The 17,435-nt window shown below is 54.1% G+C and overlaps 7 protein-coding genes across 7 annotated transcripts; 3 read left to right on the forward strand and 4 right to left on the reverse strand.

Annotated features, from left to right (window-relative positions):
* Window positions 1–2,713: 2,713 nt before the first annotated feature.
* Window positions 2,714–3,757, reverse strand: CkaCkLH20_08026 (NmrA family protein; the record flags this gene model as incomplete). The annotated part of the gene is made up of 3 exons (XM_038890741.1): window positions 2,714–3,070; window positions 3,134–3,310; window positions 3,392–3,757. 3 exons carry the CDS (start codon window positions 3,755–3,757, stop codon window positions 2,714–2,716), a joined length of 900 nt encoding a protein of 299 aa, XP_038743924.1.
* A 1,817-nt stretch (window positions 3,758–5,574) lies between these two features.
* Window positions 5,575–6,577, reverse strand: CkaCkLH20_08027 (anaphase promoting complex subunit 10; the record flags this gene model as incomplete). Its single annotated transcript, XM_038890742.1, has 3 exons — window positions 5,575–5,688; window positions 5,739–6,123; window positions 6,180–6,577. The coding sequence occupies 3 exons, from the start codon at window positions 6,575–6,577 to the stop codon at window positions 5,575–5,577; spliced, it is 897 nt and encodes a 298-aa protein (XP_038743925.1).
* Window positions 6,578–8,201: 1,624 nt separating this feature from the next.
* Window positions 8,202–8,746, forward strand: CkaCkLH20_08028 (glycoside hydrolase family 24 protein; the record flags this gene model as incomplete). The annotated part of the gene is made up of 4 exons (XM_038890743.1): window positions 8,202–8,282; window positions 8,338–8,510; window positions 8,588–8,618; window positions 8,672–8,746. 4 exons carry the CDS (start codon window positions 8,202–8,204, stop codon window positions 8,744–8,746), a joined length of 360 nt encoding a protein of 119 aa, XP_038743926.1.
* A 596-nt stretch (window positions 8,747–9,342) lies between these two features.
* On the reverse strand, window positions 9,343–11,389 carry CkaCkLH20_08029 (nucleolar protein nop5; the record flags this gene model as incomplete). Its single annotated transcript, XM_038890744.1, has 3 exons — window positions 9,343–11,068; window positions 11,201–11,290; window positions 11,355–11,389. The coding sequence occupies 3 exons, from the start codon at window positions 11,387–11,389 to the stop codon at window positions 9,343–9,345; spliced, it is 1,851 nt and encodes a 616-aa protein (XP_038743927.1).
* A 476-nt stretch (window positions 11,390–11,865) lies between these two features.
* Window positions 11,866–13,122, forward strand: CkaCkLH20_08030 (vacuolar ATP synthase subunit d; the record flags this gene model as incomplete). The annotated part of the gene is made up of 4 exons (XM_038890745.1): window positions 11,866–11,897; window positions 11,955–12,043; window positions 12,094–12,986; window positions 13,039–13,122. 4 exons carry the CDS (start codon window positions 11,866–11,868, stop codon window positions 13,120–13,122), a joined length of 1,098 nt encoding a protein of 365 aa, XP_038743928.1.
* Window positions 13,123–13,310: 188 nt separating this feature from the next.
* On the reverse strand, window positions 13,311–14,336 carry CkaCkLH20_08031 (ribosomal protein s15; the record flags this gene model as incomplete). Its single annotated transcript, XM_038890746.1, has 2 exons — window positions 13,311–14,227; window positions 14,291–14,336. 2 exons carry the CDS (start codon window positions 14,334–14,336, stop codon window positions 13,311–13,313), a joined length of 963 nt encoding a protein of 320 aa, XP_038743929.1.
* Window positions 14,337–14,692: 356 nt separating this feature from the next.
* Window positions 14,693–15,743, forward strand: CkaCkLH20_08032 (uncharacterized protein; the record flags this gene model as incomplete). The annotated part of the gene is made up of 3 exons (XM_038890747.1): window positions 14,693–14,862; window positions 14,946–15,394; window positions 15,466–15,743. The coding sequence occupies 3 exons, from the start codon at window positions 14,693–14,695 to the stop codon at window positions 15,741–15,743; spliced, it is 897 nt and encodes a 298-aa protein (XP_038743930.1).
* Between the last annotated feature and the right edge of the window lie 1,692 nt (window positions 15,744–17,435).

A 17,435-nucleotide genomic window follows, 5' to 3' on the forward strand; every position in this document is an offset into this window, starting at 1 on the left:
GCAGGATTCCAGGGGGTTTTGCAAATTTGGATTTCGGTCGATTGCGTTGGTTGATGGTCTTGGCGTTTGTATGAAGACGTTAGCTCGATGTCTGCGTAGCGAAGGTAGGTGTGCTGTTCGACTGAGTCTTTGGATTATGGCTGGCGAGTCTTGACACGATGGTAGGGGCGAAAATGAACCCGAACCTGTAAAATATTGAGGTTTCCATTAGGCCGATTCACCGGAGGCCTTCGGTGAGAAGCACCTCAGCAGAGGCCGGTTTAAACCAACCCCTTTTACGCTCTCAAAGACCCTGGCGATAGCAACGTAACCCAAGCAGACCGATCATGTCCACGGAAGCCGAGACGTTTGGATCGTGAGGTTGGAGTCTTCACACGACTGCAGACTTCGCTAGAAGGTGACGTCCAAAGGTGCTTTCTGAATCTTGACTATGTATCTCAACTTGAAGAGAGAACATATACCTTCGATGAAGAAGGGGATGCGATTTCACGCCGCCAGTCCCGTCTGATCAACCAGTGCACAGCGACTACATCAACATGTGAATGTGATACATCCGGGGATTCGCTGGCTCTCGCCGAGAACTTCGAGAGAGCTGCCAAACGTGACATGCTCTTCCCAAAGCGAGCACACATTAGTCAAGCAGTTTCGATATCGCGCCCGGAGAGCCGGGACGGCGTCGTGCGGCGAGCACGGCGAAGACGGCGACGGCAAGGGGAGCGGCGGCCGCCGTCTCAATATCACGGCCTTGCATCCCCTGAGCCTTGGTATGGTGCTTCGTCGTCAGTTTTCGGAGATTAGACCAACTGATTTTGGATATTCTCAAGCTGACGGAATTCGGCTTCCGGGCACCTCCTGAGGTATTCTGGCTTGATACATGGTGTGCGATGGCAGTCTTGGAGCAGGGTTTTGGGGTGATTTTGGCCGAATCCACAGCAAATTGCCCGCTATAACACGGTTATTAAAGAGTCTTCGGGAAACGTGAAGTACTGCCGCTACTTTTCGTGTGGTGGTAGACTCATTTCATGTTTCTCCATGTTCTGAGAAGCCCATACGTCCTACGCGCAACGATGAGGTCGATTCAGGGGTTTTCTGTGATTCTCCCGACTCCTGGCGCAAGTCTCAGAGATGTGGGCTTCCAGAGAAGCTTTCATGTTCGCAAGTTAGTAAACTTATACCATAATGCACGACTCAGCCAGTGAAGCCATCACATTTAATCCATCTCGTTGGAATACTTATGCTGACTACGCTTCCCTCTGTAAGAACCTACGACTCCTCACTTGTAATATTGATTTATCGCTAGCCTTCCGCGAAGACTGTGAAGGAAACATAAATGAACACATGCCTGATCGAAAGACAGAATTATGTTGCTGAAAAATAGAACAGTAAAGGTTCATCTTCCTGGCCTTGTAACGTATGCTCTGGCGGCGAAAACAACGTGTTGGACCCAAAAAGGGGTTAGGTTGATTGAGCAAAACCTCTGCAGCGAGGCTTGGATGAGAACAATTGGGTCAGGAATAAACCTTTTTAGTCGGCCGGAATTCCATGAAAACCTCACGTATCATTCTCTCAAGCTGGTTTATCAGGGCTTGAACTCTGTCATGCATCTTACTGAGTTGAAGCCTCGGTTCATGAGAGCAGGTGCGTGTGAGGAGATATCATAGCGGCTCGCTGCGCCAGGTTTGTTGATTTTTTCTGATTGGAATCATAATCAATCAAAGAAACGGTTCAGCTTCGCCGGCAATCTTTCATCATCACTTTCTGAGCGTTGAATAGGTATTACAGATCACAAAACTTGAGAGTATCGGTGCGGAGTCACGGCAGGAAGACGATGATCCATCTGACGCCGAAAAACAACGTTGCATCCATATACTGCGAAAATGAGACCTCAACTGCCGTTAACTTCCGCCTTATAACGGTGATGGGTTGCATCGTTGTTGACAGACCCTGCTCAAAGGGCCGAATAGATCTGCCTGTCTGGGAGTATAGGTTCTGCAATGTGTGTCTTGCGCGAGAGCATACTAGCGGGCTAGCATATTACCTTCCTTCCTCTCATCACATCCCCTACACCGTCTTCCAGGAAACAAGGGTTTGGCGATTATACTTTGGCAATTTACACTTCGGCTGGTGAGTTGGCGGCTTGAAGTTGGGGTTGATGTGGCCAGTGGGATTTCGCCTCTCCGAACTCAAGACGGGATGAAAAAGGCCGACGAGCCAGGGTCCAAAGAACTCTCACAAACAGCCAGACAAGGAAAAACTTCATTTCTACTCAGTCTGGCTGTTTTTGGCCGCCTTTCGCGAAAGATTTCATGCTTCACGATGGTGACGTTTCGCGCCCGAGCCCCGCTGGCTAACCGCTGACAATCATAGGCGGTGCTACGGCTGCAATCTCCAACAAACCAGCTGGGTCCAGTCGCCCGGCTAGCTCAATCGGTAGAGCGTGAGACTCTTAATCTCAAGGTTGTGGGTTCGACCCCCACGTCGGGCTCAATTCCCGTCCGCGATTGACATCCAGTTTCATTTTTTGCTGTTTTTTTCGTAACTCTGATTGGATTTTTAGTCCTCGAATGAGTCTCCCAGACTGAGGTGCGCTCACTCACTCGTTGTGCAGCTAGATAATCTCTGCCGGCGTCTGTATACCCCTACTCTCACGATCCCCGATTCCAGTTTTTGCTTCTGCCGACCACCCTTGCATCGTCACCACTCCGAAGCATCGTCAACCAGTCACCATCTTCCCGATGGCTTCACTCAGAGTCACTCTCCCTCTTTGCACCCGCGATCCTTCCATCATATCCACCGCAATGCCACCAGGCAGAAAGCTCCTAGTCATCTCAACGAACATACCATCCACAGGCGGCTGGAAAGCCTGCGCGAAGAACCCTTCCAGCTGATCGTCCGTGACCAGTTTCGCCTGGACTGGTTTCCCCAACTTGTCCTCGAAAACCTTTTGTAAGTCTCGAGTCGAGTAAGCCTCGGGGCCGTGAAGGTCGAATATGTAAGGATTGTAACTCAACGGTGAGCCAGCCGCGAGGACTTGCGCCGCGCATGTCCTGCCGATATCTTCTACTGAAACCTGCGAAGTAAAACGTCAGCCAGGACTAACACCGACGACATGTGAAGTAGATGGCCCGCTCACCATTGGTATCTTGTAATCTTCTGGGGCTATTACTGAGTAAAAGAACGGCGAATCGGTCTTTACTGTCTCAACCGCCGACGCCCAGTTCTCCATGAAGTAGGCGCATCGGATGAAGACAACTTCGGGAGCCGCCGCGACAAGTGCTTGCTCGGCTTCGTAATTCGTTTTCAGTTCACCCTGGGGTTTTCTTCTCAGCTTGGAGTTCTTGAGACAGTACCGATGATGTACACCATACCGGATTCTCTGGTCGCAGCTTACCGTGCCATGCTCATATTGAGCGCCAACGCTCGACACATACACCAACCGCTTCACAGAGTCATTCGCCCTGCCGACGGCGTACTTCACATTCGCCGCCATCTCTCGTGCTCTCTGTATGGGCTTCGACTCGGAGTACAGCGGCGGCGTGATCGTAACCACGGCGTCGGCGCCGGAGAAGTTGAGAGTCCCGACATTCGCGACGTCGCCCTTGACGGCCCTGAACCGGGGATGCCCCTTGAACTCGGAAGGTACCTTGTCCAGATTCCGGTAGACGCCCGTTATTGTATGTTCCCCCGCGCTCTCCAATAGAGCTCTGATTGAGGCTTGTCCTGTTTTGGGCGATGCGGGAACGACAGTAATCTGCATCGTGATGGGGAGAAGAAGACGTTGGCGCTTCCATTAAGCACGAACAGAGCCGGGAACTAGCTCCCAGCAACATCGAGATTGATATATATGTATGTATATGAACAAGAACTGCTTGAAAGAAATGACATCATGCGAGAAGGCCTAGAAGTGGTCCATCGGCCCCGCATCGACGAACCGTGGATGCGTGCGTCAGTGGCTGCGTATGTTTCACGCTTAAAGCTTCGCGCCAAAGCAAAGGTTTGCCTGCTCCATCTGCCCTATTTTCCTGTCAGCTGAGCCTAAAGCATGAACTCTCGACGGCGTTCGAGACCCCTTCCGCCCACGGTGCCATTGCCGGGCGTGTGTGTGGACCGCGTGGAGGAGGGGTGGCAGGCTGGCGACGTCGGGAAATATTCACAGTCCGGTTCGATCTATTGGCAACCGGGCATGCCTTTCGTCCCAACTTGTCGACCTATCACGGGAGAAGGTTCGCATCAGAGGCCCAAGCTCTTCGATCTTGGCTCGTCATCTCAAGACCATCTTCGGCCCTTCCCGGCGCCGGGTTCGATGGGCTTTTGAGGTTGTTCGTGGTCAACGCCGCAATGGCCCGTGTTTGGTGGCCCAGCTAGCCGCGATGTCTGTTTTGACGAAACCTGCTGCTGGCGTGGACGCTTCCGATGCCTTCACACTTTATACGTGAGCTGCTTGTTGTTACTGCGACGGATAGGAGACCACAGGCTATTCTGAACTCGCGGTTGATATACTCGGTCCCTGCATGGAACGTAGACCCGCGGACAGTGTCGGCTTTGTTCTGTAATGACTATGGCTAACCCTGATGAGCTCTCACCCCTTACGTATGACTCAGGATAGGTCTTAGAAGCGATAGTGACTTGACACATGTGAAGATAGATTAGCCAGGCCTTCGTCTGGACAGTGAAGCATCGTGCTCAATGTCACAGGATCTCCGAAACGGGTACTGCACTCGAGCAACCTCGGCCCGTCAGCTGTCCTTGTATTCTCGTTATTCCCGCGAATAACGTCCCAGCGAGCGACCGAGTTTGAAACTGAAGGCCTCAACGTTGGCATGGGTGTCATCAATGGTCTTCCTGACGATAACCTCTGGACTTTCTCCGGTTCGACGGCCGTGGTTGGTTCGTAAACGCCCATGTCGCCACAGAGCAAACTTGTATCTTCAAGAGTCACCTAATGCGCAGCCTAGTCTTGATGAAACTCGAAAGTCGGCTTAGTGAGTGAAACACTTCAAATGGCAAGCTCAATTAAAGGTGGCTTCAGAATTTTGCTCCCTTTGGCCTCCCTTGCTGTATGTTGCTTATTCCATAAAGCGATACATCGTGCGGAGGAGCTTGCTCCATGTGGACGAGCCCCAGATACGCCTCGAAGGGGCTCTCGAATGACTCTGGATTGAAAAGCAGGAGTCGCGTAGATGGCGGTTGCAGAGATTAGGATGAATTTGATAGTTGTCATACCGCATCATCAATCAGCCGCTCACGCTAAGAATGGTGTTGCAAGATGCGATGTCAACCAGTCGTTGGCTGTGCCGTCGGGTTCGTGAATAATAAATTCTGACATCCTCTACTGTTGGAAAATCGTCGACGGAGAGAAAAGCTCGTCATCAGAGGGGTGTTCCAACTGAGATGTACATCGTACCACGGCCATCCAACGCCCTTTCTTTTTCCGGCATCCTTCCGCATCCGATTCGGGGTATCTTTGGTGTGAAAACAAGAATTGCAGTATTAATGATGTCCATCGTGCCCGTATCCCTTCATTCGTGAACATCATAGGCTTGGTCAAGCGATGGCAGGCCCTTCACCGACATTTCATCGAATCTCAGGCTCTTTCATGAAGTCCGGAACAGGGAGATCAGCTTCGAGGGCAGATATATCCCAGGGATCGGCTAGTTCCTCCGTATCAGGTTCATCGACATTCGTAGCCTGCGACATGCGTCAGATGTTTTCTCTATAACATGCCAAACGGTACTCACGGTGTTCGCAGAAGTTGGGTGAGCCTCTCGCTCGACACCAACACCATCGTTGTCCGCGGCGTAGATTTTGATGGAGCGGAGGTGGGTGTCCTTTCCATTCTGGTGATTCTCGAGTATTTGCATCTGGAACACATACGATACGAGCGTGTTGCCGTCAGGGCCACCGCCGGAGCCGGCGATGGGGACCTGCTGCCATCCTACAGGCGCCGCCAACTCCATCTGGGCGAACTGGATCAAGTTGTTCTCGCTGGTGCCAGACTTGAAGACGATCTTGGTGGGCGTGTAGGACTCGTCCTCGTTGTAGTCCACGTAGAAGCGAATGTCTCTGATGCCGACGCGCTTGATGAAGTAGACGGTCAATTTGTGAGGCTGGGGACCGTCAGACCTGGTACCAGTCAGCATCAATATTCGCCAACGGCGCTGGCATCATGGTGAACCCACTGCCAGTAAGTCTTCAAGCTGTCGTTCCGCAGCTGGTCGACACCGTTGCCTTGCTTGTGGCTGCTAACGGTGAATTTCCCCAGATTGGATATTTCCTTTAGACCGACGGCAAGGGGGTCGAATTCTGCCTCTTCTTGCTGGTCGACTGCATGATTCTCGTCGTCCTCAACGCTAGTGTCCTCGGCGGAGATGTCTCCAAGGTCGCCGAAGGGGACGCCAGCCGGGTCGTCCTCATCCGAATATTCGGGGATCTGAGAGTTTCGAAGGTAGTCCATGTTGGCATCCGCTCTCATAGCAGCCCAGTTGACGCGTTGTGGGGGAAAGGCTTCGCCGTCATCGGCGTCGTCGTCTGCATGCGAGCTGGCTGAAGGTGAGAGATGAGTCAGCAGCAGGACCAGGACGAATGGTCGAGTTGAGGATAAATTTGGAAAGTTGAAACAGCAGCTCCGCGACTGGGTTTTTGCTTGTCAAATCGTCTGAAGTTTGGAGGTGACGGTAAGGTGTCACTATGAACCCCTGTCAAACAGCTCCTTTCAAGCAGAAGGCGCTTAGGAGACGTGACTTCACTTGAAGTTCCATGGGAGAATTGGCGCCAAAACAAAGAATTAGCGCCGGCCTTTCGCGCCTGCATGAAGGCGGCGTTCTTGGTTGTAGCTGCTGGCATAAGTGGTGGCAAAAAATCGATGAAATGCATTGGGCAGGTGTCAAAACATGATGATGCCTAACGCTGCCCTTCTGAGCTGAGCTGATTTGGACACAAGAGGGGGAAAAAAAAAGGAAAACACACCACGCCTACCGTTTGGACCATGATTCCTCGTAGCTCTTCGGTCATAATAGTCACTCATCCACTGTTCCCCATAGCTAGAGTCTAGGTCAGGACCATTCCTGAACTCTTCACCAGCACCCGGAGATGCATAGAGGTGGGGCCTGTTGAATGTGGCGCTCACATTGGCTCTCCTAGGACTCTGCTCTTCCATGTTGTCTAACGTCAGCTCAGCCCGACTGCTCAATTGATGTCTCGTCGAGATGCTAGGCGCGCTTCAGATGTCGTGTTGCCGCACCGCTGCTTCCTTCAACGCGTGGGGCGATCTAAAGTCACGTGTTCGCTTATCGGTGAAGGACCCTTGGTCTCACCGAGATATCGTCAAAGTGTCTCAGGTTGCAGCAAGCAAAACATAAGGCCTGGAACGGTCTTTGTGGCCATGGTCTTTAAATCAGCCCATTTTTGAGCTTACATTGCTATTTGGGGTGTTGGAGTTGTCGTCTGACCTTTTTGGTCCCAGATTGCAACATCCATGTACTAGATGTTGAGTGAGTTGGTTGCACCTTTGAGAGGGGTTGTCTAGCTGTATAACCAGACTACCCAATAACGCATTAGTTGTTTCCCAAGCGATTGGTGGAGATGTGCTCTTCAACCATTTGCAGTTCAGCTGAAAACTCCATTGCTTTTTTGTGCATAGTCCAGGCCCAACTTTACCCCGACTCAGTGTAAGCAGTCTAACTACCGTCTTTCAGCCATGAATCCTCCTTCCACTTCCGTCTCCAAATATTGCAGGGCTAATGCAACTCGGGTTGTTTAGCCCAACACTCGCAACATCGTGAGTCGCCTCAAACAAGAGATTTCCGCGTAAGGCTGGTATATCCATCCCTAGATCTACGATGTGGTGGCATACCAACCAGCAAGAGATTGCCCCATCCCTTCAGAGACCTCATTGGGAGCTTACATTGGTCTGGACGCGGGGAACTTCTGGCCTCAGGCCCTTGTCTTTGTGGCGGCAACGTGCATGTCTGAGTTACAATATGGTCTGAATAGGATCATCGTAAACTTCAGCTCGAGTTGCCCATGGATGAGAGATGCTTCCGAGGTGTTGAGGGATAAAACTTCAAGACCGCTGGCTTGCCACAGCGAAGGCAGCATGCCAAAGAATTATAAAAGCCAACTCTTTTTCCATCCTGAAGCCTTGATCAGGCAGTTATCCAAACACCACAGTTCTCCTCTTCCAGACTGAATCAATCATCACAATGAAGGCCTCAACCCTTGTCTCCGCTCTCTTATTCTCCAGCGCTCTCGCAGCCATCGGAGACTACTGCAAGGATAGCAAGGTATGATGCGTCCACCAAATCGTATCTGGCCTTGCCTCTAACCCTCAAACCAAAGGGCAACTACGGCACCTGCCAGACAACCTCCAAGTGCAACTCTCTGGACGGCACCTACACGAGCAACCTGTGCCCCAACGACCCAGCCAACGTCAAGTGCTGCTTTTTCCCGAAGTGCAACTCGACTGGCAGATGCCAGAAAGACAGCCTGTCCTGCGGCGGCGGATACACGACGTGAGTCCCGTCCCCATCTCCCTTCACGAAACCATAGCGTGGCGAAGTGAGCCCTGCTAATGCAATGACTGTTGTAGTGGTGACTGTCCTGGGCCTACCCACTACCGTGTAAGTAACGAGACATGAATCTGATCTTGACCCTGATATCTGATATGAATTAGTGCTGCAACGCGGCGAAGAAGCCGCCCATCTGCCCGAGGGGTACTCTGGGCCGTCGCTGCATTCCTATCAACTGATGCATTCACGGTGGATCGAAGGAGTCAGGATAGCAAAGGTGGTGTCAATTCAAGTACTACTTATGAAACTGTCTAGATGTTCCAGTGAGATGAGCCACGATGTGAGAGATCGTCCAAGGACACCTGCGGGTGGTGAACAGCTAACCTAACGATATCTCAATGAACACAAGTGTCTTAGTATGTGAGCCACGATTGGTGGACCTCGACTTCCATGGTGTAGCGGATGCCGCGGTGAGTATTGGGTTCTGCTCCGAAGAGCGATTGATCTTCCTCGAAACCAAAATTGAGATAAACCATGGGAGAGCGTGGAGTATCTCAGAGTGTAGTCGAGGGTTGCGCTGGCGCGCTGCACATTCACGGTAGCAGACACGACGCGGGACGTCGGTCAACAAGAGCAATTATATTGCATTTTTCCTGCCAGTAAAAGAGAAACTATGCCCATCCAATGATCAGACCATAAAAGCCCCCCAGGTCCATCCCATAACGCCGGCCAGAGAGATCAAGGTATCATACAGCGCATTGAACAAGATATGTTGATCCACATGAGGCCCAAGTGCCGTCTATGAATAAGAAATGCGACGCCGCTTGGTCTCCTTCTAAGCACCAAGAGAGCTGCGCTTCTTCTTCAGCTTCTTCTCCTTCTTGGGCGTCTCGTCGTCCTCGTGCTTGCGCTTCTTCTTGCCGCTGTCCTTGACAGGCGTCGCGTCGGCGGCCTCCTCGCCCTCCTTGCGGAGCTTCTTGAGCTCCTTCTTGCTGAAGACGACGGGAGAGCCGTCCTCGCCGAGCTGGACGTCGCCGCGCTCGAACTTGCGCTTGAACTTGGACACGCTGACGCCAGCCTCGGCGGCCAGGCGCTCGTAGTCCTTTTCGCTGAGCTTCGCGGGTGTGCCCTTCACGGTCTTGCTCTCCTTGACGGGGGTCTCGACCGCTGCGATGGAGACGCGCTTCTTCTCCTTCTTTTCTTTCTTCTCCTTCTTCTTGTCCTTTTTGCTCTTCTTCTCTTCTTCGCTGGCGTCGTTCATCTCGGCGTCCTCGTCTTCCTCGTCGCTGTCGGCGTCCTTCATCTCCTCGTCGACGACTTGGATCAGCTTCTTGCCGTTGGTCTCGACACCGTCGGCGTCGGCGTTGTACTTGCGGGCCTCCTTCACGCTGAAGCCACCAGGGGTGGTGAGCTGACCGTCGGGGCCGACAGCGGCACCCTTGGGCAGGAGAGGCTTGCCCTCCAATTTGCGGAGGAGGTTCTCGAGCTTGATACGGTTGGTGAGGCCGAGGATGCTCCTCTCCTCCTCGTCGTCCTGGTTCTCGGTGTCGCCAAGGGCGTCAACACGCAGACCAAGGGCAGTCTTGGCGGCGAGCGAACGGGCGATCTTTCCCTTGTTCTTGCCGGTAGCCTGGCCGACGAGGGAGGAGTGGTAGATGATACCGTACTTGGGAGTGTCGTGCTTGGTCTTGAGCGCACGGAACAGCGCCTTCTCGGCACCGAAGATCTGGATTGTGGAAGAGGGGGCCTTGGCCAAGCTCATGAGGGAGCCGGCGTGGGCAATGAGGCGGGCGCCGACGAGGTAGCCGACCAGAGCGGTCAAGTTGGGAGCGAGAGCACGCATGCGGGTCTCGAGGTAGTTGTTGAGCTGAGCACGGTACTCAGAGTAGGTGATGACCTGACGGGCGAGCAAAACAATGCTGTCGAGATCCTCCTCGGTGACCTCAGTACCCATGGAGATCTCTGCAGCAGTCTTGACGGGGCCCTCAAGCTCCTCAGGGAGGATGTCTGAGAGGTCGGCCTCAGCGAAGTTCTGGCGCATGCCGACCGCGACGACGAGACGGGCGTAGACCAGGTTGTCGTTGAGGATCTTGGCCAGTTCGGGGAAGTGCCAGCCGTACCATTCCTTGGTGCGCATAGCGTAGACGTTCAGCTCCTTGTCGAGGTCGTCGACCAGCTTGATGGCCTGAACGACCATGGCGTCGACCTTGTCGGCGGAGAACTTGAGCTTGTGGCGGGAGATGGAGTGGGACAGACCGAGGGCCATGCGGTCCATGGTCTCGGTGGTGAGGCCGGGAATCAGAGAGGACATGTTCTCGCGGACGGCACGGAAGAGGTCCGCGGTGGCGGCATCAGAGACGGCCTGGATGTTCAACTCGGGAAGCTTTCCGATCGCAGCACCGAGCTTGATGTCGGCAACGGCAAGGGAAGCCTTCTTCTCGTCCTTGATCTCCTTGAGCAGGTTGGCGAGCATGGGGGGAACACGGCCCTCCTTGAGGCCGGCAGCTTCTTCGACGGCGACGGCGGAGCTATCGAACTTGACGAAGGTCTTGAGCTTGAGCCTATGCGACTGTTAGTCTCGACTCTGACTGCACCTTTCCCAGCCTCTCCCACGGTCTCAAGTCTGCACGCGTACGCGCCTTGGGGTACACCGCGAGGGCCGATTGCCATTGAGAGTTGTGAACGCGACTTACATCTCGTTGATCTTCTCCGAAGAGGTAGGACCAGACGTGAGTTCATCACGCTTCAGAAGCTTCTTGTCGGCAGCCTTGAACAGGCCGTAGCTATGTCTCGTGTTAGCTCAAAAGTTGCAACGGCTTTTTTTTTTCTTCGCAAGATTGAACGCACCCTGCCGGCGTTTCGGCAAGAACGAAGAGAGACATGTTGTATACTGTCGATTCTCTTCACAAAAAGCCGTATGAATCCCTCGGGTGATATCCTCCGCGCGTGGGTATGAATGTTGTTGTCCGCGGAGGCAGTCTCGAGAGAGCGAGTTGATGGTTTGGAAATATTTTTTTTCTAAACCAAGCTCCACCAATTTTTTTCGACTGCGGACCTTACCAAGGCCCCCACACCCAATTGGCAAGTGGGATGGCTCGGAGCGCGTAAAATCTGTTCTGCCGAGGGGCTAATGAGTGGGTCCGTGCGCGCCTGTCCACGTCTGCACGGGGTCGGGTCTTCGTAATGGGGACTTGGATGGCAGAGGCTGGGACCTGGCAGCTCTGAGTACAGTGTTTGGTCTGGCCGAGTCCTTCGATATCAACGACACTGGACCGCCTAGGTATCTCCGTTTGCGCCTCCACATCACCGGCGTCACCACCTCAACTCCCGAGAATTGAGCATCAGTCATTCCAACAAAATGGAGGGTCTTTTCTTCAACGTTAATGCTGGGTGAGTTATTGAGATGCATCTGAGATGTTGATGAGCTCATTGCTGATCATCGTGCAGCTTCCTCGAGGGCATCGTCCGCGGCTACAGAAATGGCCTCCTTACGAGCTCCAGCTACAGCAACTTGACGCAGTGCGAGACCATCGATGGTCAGTTTCTTATCTCCCCTTGATGCGATGCCAATCTGACCGTCTTCTAGACCTCAAGCTGCAGCTCGGCCCTGCCTATGGCGACTTCCTCGGCAACCTCCCTCCTAACCCTTCGACGTCGGCTCTCGCCGCCAAAACGACCGACAAACTCGTCTCCGAGTTCCGCTATGTTCGAGCGAACGCTATTGGCACCCTGGCCAAATTCATGGACTATCTCACCTACGGTTACATGATCGACAACGTTGCCCTGTTGATTACCGGCACCCTCCACGAGCGAGACACCCGCGAGCTACTCGAGAGATGCCACCCCCTCGGCTGGTTCGAGACGATGCCCGTCCTTTGCGTTGCGACGAATATCGAAGAGCTGTACAACAGCGTTCTGATCGAGACCCCTCTCGCCGCCTACTTCAAGGGCAGCCTCAGCCACCAGGACCTTGACGAGCTCAACATCGAGATTGTCCGCAACACGCTGTACAAGAATTACCTGGAGGACTTCTACAACTTCGTCAACACTCACCCTGAGATGGCTGGCTCCCCCACATCCGAGATCATGTCCGAGATTCTCGAGTTCGAGGCCGACCGCCGTGCCATCAACATTACCCTCAACTCGTTCGGCACCGAGCTTAACAAGTCCGACCGTAAGAAGCTCTACCCCAGCTTCGGCAAGCTCTACCCGGAGGGAACCCTGATGCTCTCCAGAGCAGACGACTTTGAGGGCGTCCGTCTGGCTGTCGATGGTGTATCGGACTACAAGAGCTTCTTCGAGGCCGCAGGTCTCGGCGGTGGCCCGTCAGGACCCGGCAACCAGGGCGGCGGCTCCAGCGCCGATGGCAGGAGCCTCGAGGACATGTTCTACCAGAAGGAGATGGAGATTTCCAAGAGTGCTTTCACCAGACAATTCACCTTTGCCATCGTGTACGCCTGGGTGAGGCTTCGCGAGCAGGTCAGTCGCACCCACCTCGCTAGCCGTCGGAGTAAGCTAACAATGACATCAGGAAATCCGCAACATCACCTGGATTGCCGAATGCATAGCCCAGAACCAGAAGGACCGCATCGGCAACTACATCAGCGTTTTCTGATTTTTCCCCCTGTTTGAATCCCGCTCTGTTAAGTTTTGTAGAATACCAGTTTTTATCGTTCCATGGCAGGTCACAACGGCGCAAGGAGGTAGCTCAGGTTCATGACGGGGAGATCAGCATCTTTACCGATCGCTATATTGTACATAGAGGACAATTACAAGTCTGAGTTTTACACACGTCTTCTCTCCTTAGAAGCTGATCTGCTCTTGCCAGGTTGCCGGTGTCAGACCCAGCTTCTCGAGCATATTCGTCCACCGCTCGCTGCCCCTCTCCTTCTTCTCCATGTACTTCATCAGCCTCTGCCTCCGGTGGCAGAGCACCCTCAGGTTCCTCTTGTTGTGCTTGTCCTTGTAGCCGCGGTTCCGGCCCAGCTCCATGGCCAGCTTCCTGATCTTGGCCGTCAAGATCGCAATCTGCACCTCCGAACTTCCCGTGTCAGGACCGGCCCTCTCGGGCTTTTCCGGAGCTTCGGGGTCGACATAGATGGACTTGGGCTTCTGCCTCAAAACCTGGTCGGTGTTGTGGCGTCCAAACTCCTCCACGCATCTCTTGATATTGGTGTGCAGGATAATCTTCGAACTTGCGTTTTCCATCGACAGAATCCGGTTCAAGGCCTCGACCGCCTTGACGTGGTTGCTCTTGTGCTTGCTGACGGCGATCTTGTGCGCGGTGGGGTCGGAGTATTCGGGGTTCTCGTTCATGACCGGCTGCGTGAGCACGTAGGCCTTTTGTATCACTTGTTCCAGCTCGTCGCGGGTGACGAGGTGGTTCAGCAGCCCCGGCGACGTCGGGAGGGGGTGCGGTTTCTGGATGACGTTGCCCTTGTCATCCTTAATCTCGGGCGTCATGGACGCCTGGCCGGCGGAATCGAACGATTCGACAAAGGGAGTCTGGATTCCGTAGATCGGGTTGCCCCAGCTCGCGTCCTTCTCCGCCTGGATCTCGGCCTGCCTCTTCTCGTTCGCAGCCTTGCGCTGCTGCGCCTGTTGGTATCGGTAGGGGTCCTGCTTCGCCTTGCGCTTCTTCTCCCGCTGGGAGAGGTTGGCGGTCTGCACGATCGGGAGGAAGCTCGGTGTTGCTGGCCTCACAGCTGGGCGCAGGCACACTAACTCGACCGATTAGCCATTCAATTACTTCCTTCACGTTTTCAATCGGCGCTTGAGCTTACGGCTAGCGGTGCCCAGCCGTTGCAGGCTCTGTAATCTGGGAGGCATGACGGCGACAATTCCCCTTCAACACACGGTCATCGACGTGGAGAGTCGCCCATAAAATTTCCAGCCTCAAAACGACCCGTCTTCCCATCCTCCCCCGAAAACCGGGGCCCACGCCAGCCTGGGCTTAGCGGCTGAGATCACGTGCAGTACAAGGGACTTGCGTCCCCAAGATGCACCATTCCCAAACCGGTTAGCGCAGTCAGGGCAGCAAGCGAACGAACGCACCCTCCGCGCACACTCTGAATATTGCCCTCGAACTTTTTTCTCGTGAGAGCTTCTTGGTCGATTTTACTCCTCCATCACCACCAAGTCGCCCCCTCGTCACCCCCGTGGAAGATCGACCCAAATCGCCCAAGATGGCTCCCGCTAACCTCCCCTCGATCTTCAATGCCACTTCCCAGGACATTGAGATGCTGCTTGCAGCTCAAGCCCACCTGGGAAGCAAGAACCTCCAGACTCACATGGAGCCCTACCTCTGGAAGACCCGTGCCGACGGTGTCAACGTGATCAACGTTGGCAAGACCTGGTAAGAAGCAGCAGCACCAGCACCAGGAGGGATATTTTTCTCTTCAACGCGCGCGCGCAATCGCTGACTTTGCGCGACCACAGGGAGAAGATTGTCCTGGCCGCCCGCATCATCGCCGCCATCGACAACCCGGCCGACATTTGCGTCATCTCCGCCCGTCCCTACGGCCAGCGCGCTGTCCTCAAGTTCGCCGCCCACACCGGTGCCGTCGCCATCGCCGGTCGCTTCACCCCCGGTTCCTTCACCAACTACATCACCCGTTCCTTCAAGGAGCCCCGCCTGATTATCGTCACCGACCCCCGCACCGACGCCCAGGCTATCAAGGAGGCTTCCTACGTCAACATCCCCGTCATCGCCCTCTGCGACACCGACTCCCCCACCGAGTACGTCGACGTTGCCATCCCCACCAACAACAAGGGCCGTCACTCCATCGGTCTCGTCTGGTGGATGCTCGCCCGTGAGGTCCTCCGCCTCCGCGGCACCATCTACAACCGCGAGACCCCCTGGGACGTCATGGTCGACTTGTACTTCTGTATGTGTTTCCCCTCCCCCCGTTTGCTGCTGCTGGTGCTGGGACGCAGGCTAACCCGACGCGCGCGACAGACCGCGACCCCGAGGCCGAGGCCGAGGACAAGGTTGAGGAGGAGAAGCTCCCCGGTGTTGAGGAGGAGGGCCCCGTCGCCATCGAGTCCGGCTTCCCTACCGCCGGCGGTGACTGGGACGCCGCCGCCGCCGCCCCTGCTGGCTTCACCGGCACCCAGGCCGCCACCAACTGGGACGGTGCCGAGGGTGACTGGGCCGCCGCTGGCGCCGCCGGTGCCTCCGCCGACTGGGCTGGCGAGGCTTCCGCTGCCGCCGCTCCCAAGGAGTCTCAGTGGTAAACTTCCTGAAGTTCTGGTGTCGGTCAGGCAGGCTATGAGAGGGGCTCCCTGGACGAAAAACGAAACAAACACAAAAATCCAAAAGTGGGAAACAAAGATTTTCCAATTCTTCGTCAAAACACTTGCAAAAAGTCGGCGGAAGCAGCAATCAATGGTCATGGAATGGTAGATACGTCTTCCGGAGTTTTTTATGATCGCTGGTAGCATCTTGGGCAAAAGGGTCAACTTGGCCGCACTAATGAGGGAAAGATACTCGAACCAAATTCGTGATATAGTCTACCGGATTGTGCATGTATTGGGGGAGAGGGAAAGCCCTGTGTGGTCAAAAGGGGTGGACTTGATCGTTATCCCGCTCTTGCTCATGAGGCCGCTGGTTGAAATCATCATTGTCGGGGACTCGGAGAGGTTTTAAAAACTCGCATTGCAATACCACAACCGTCATTGGTCTCTCACTTGCGCTCCCCACTGTGTCCGAGTTGAGTGGTGACGTGACATCGCTCGTCTTTCTTCATGTGATGTGCTTGCTGTCCATCATGTTCGTTACCCGTCGGTCGATTCCTTGCCTTCCAGGTCCAGTAAATCAAACAAGGTCATGTCCACGACTCTCGCTGCTATCCAGGTCGAGTAGACGGACTTCTTCCTCTTTCAGCGAGCATCTCGCTGCCCCACGGCCGATAAAGACCTGGTCGACAACCCGTTTTCCAGGCACCCATCATGACCAAAGCACATGAAAATGCAAAAGAGAACCAACTCGCCGAGAAGTAGTCGCGGCTTCTCAGCCAGTGACATAACAGAACGTCCGATTCACGTGCTCGCTCGATATTTGGTTCGCGGTCCCGACGTGGGCTTCGCCGTTGGGAGGTTAGCCAATCACCACGCAGCCAGCGTCGGCGAGCCCACCGCATCTGTGACCATCGAAGCTGACTTAGCTGGTCCGGTTCATGCCACGAGCGTTGAAGTAAGGCGGATGCAAGACTAAGTTGTTTCCTTGAGGGTCAGATGTATATTGGTACTGATGTAACTGGCGGTGCTCAGGAACGGCCTCAACTAACTACGGGTTGAAAATCACACCAGACATGTTGGCCAAGGCGTGCCAGATATTGACACATTCCAAGATGTTTCTCTGATTTACTCGCCTAGAGTATATCTCTAACATGCAAAAGGGGTATTGAACGCTACTCGAAGACAAGCCCCCGAGTCCAAGAAGCCCAACAGATCCCTTCCGTCCCAAAAATTCCCATATCCCGCCAACTCCCTATGCTTGCCTGATCGCTCGCTCAAATGACGCTGAGTTAGGGTATAGACCACCGTATCTATGTGCGTTTCCGGCCACCCATGGCCTAGTCTTCTCCTTCCCTCTTCTTCTTCTCCTTACTCTGAGCCGTGTATGCTCTTTTGATATCTCGTTGAATTAACAGTACAGGGTATATGTCCGCTGTCTCGGGGATGCAACCCCGAGCAGGGCTGTGTAGAAGGACAATCGCTGATGGAAGCCTCGAAAGAATGTGTAGTTCAAAGTATGTGCTCGTTGTACAGGATGGCGGAAGGAAACGTGAGCGAAAGTCGTGATCCATAAGAAACACATGTACAAATTTTGGGTATCTTTCGATAGTCGTAATTGCTACATCGGCCATGGCGATGTAAGCAAGGCATTATTGAATATGATGTGCCAGGAATATTGCCGGAATTGGC

The sequence above is a fragment of the Colletotrichum karsti genome (genome assembly GCF_011947395.1).
Source record: "Colletotrichum karsti strain CkLH20 chromosome Unknown Scaffold26, whole genome shotgun sequence".
NCBI lineage: Eukaryota > Fungi > Ascomycota > Sordariomycetes > Glomerellales > Glomerellaceae > Colletotrichum > Colletotrichum karsti.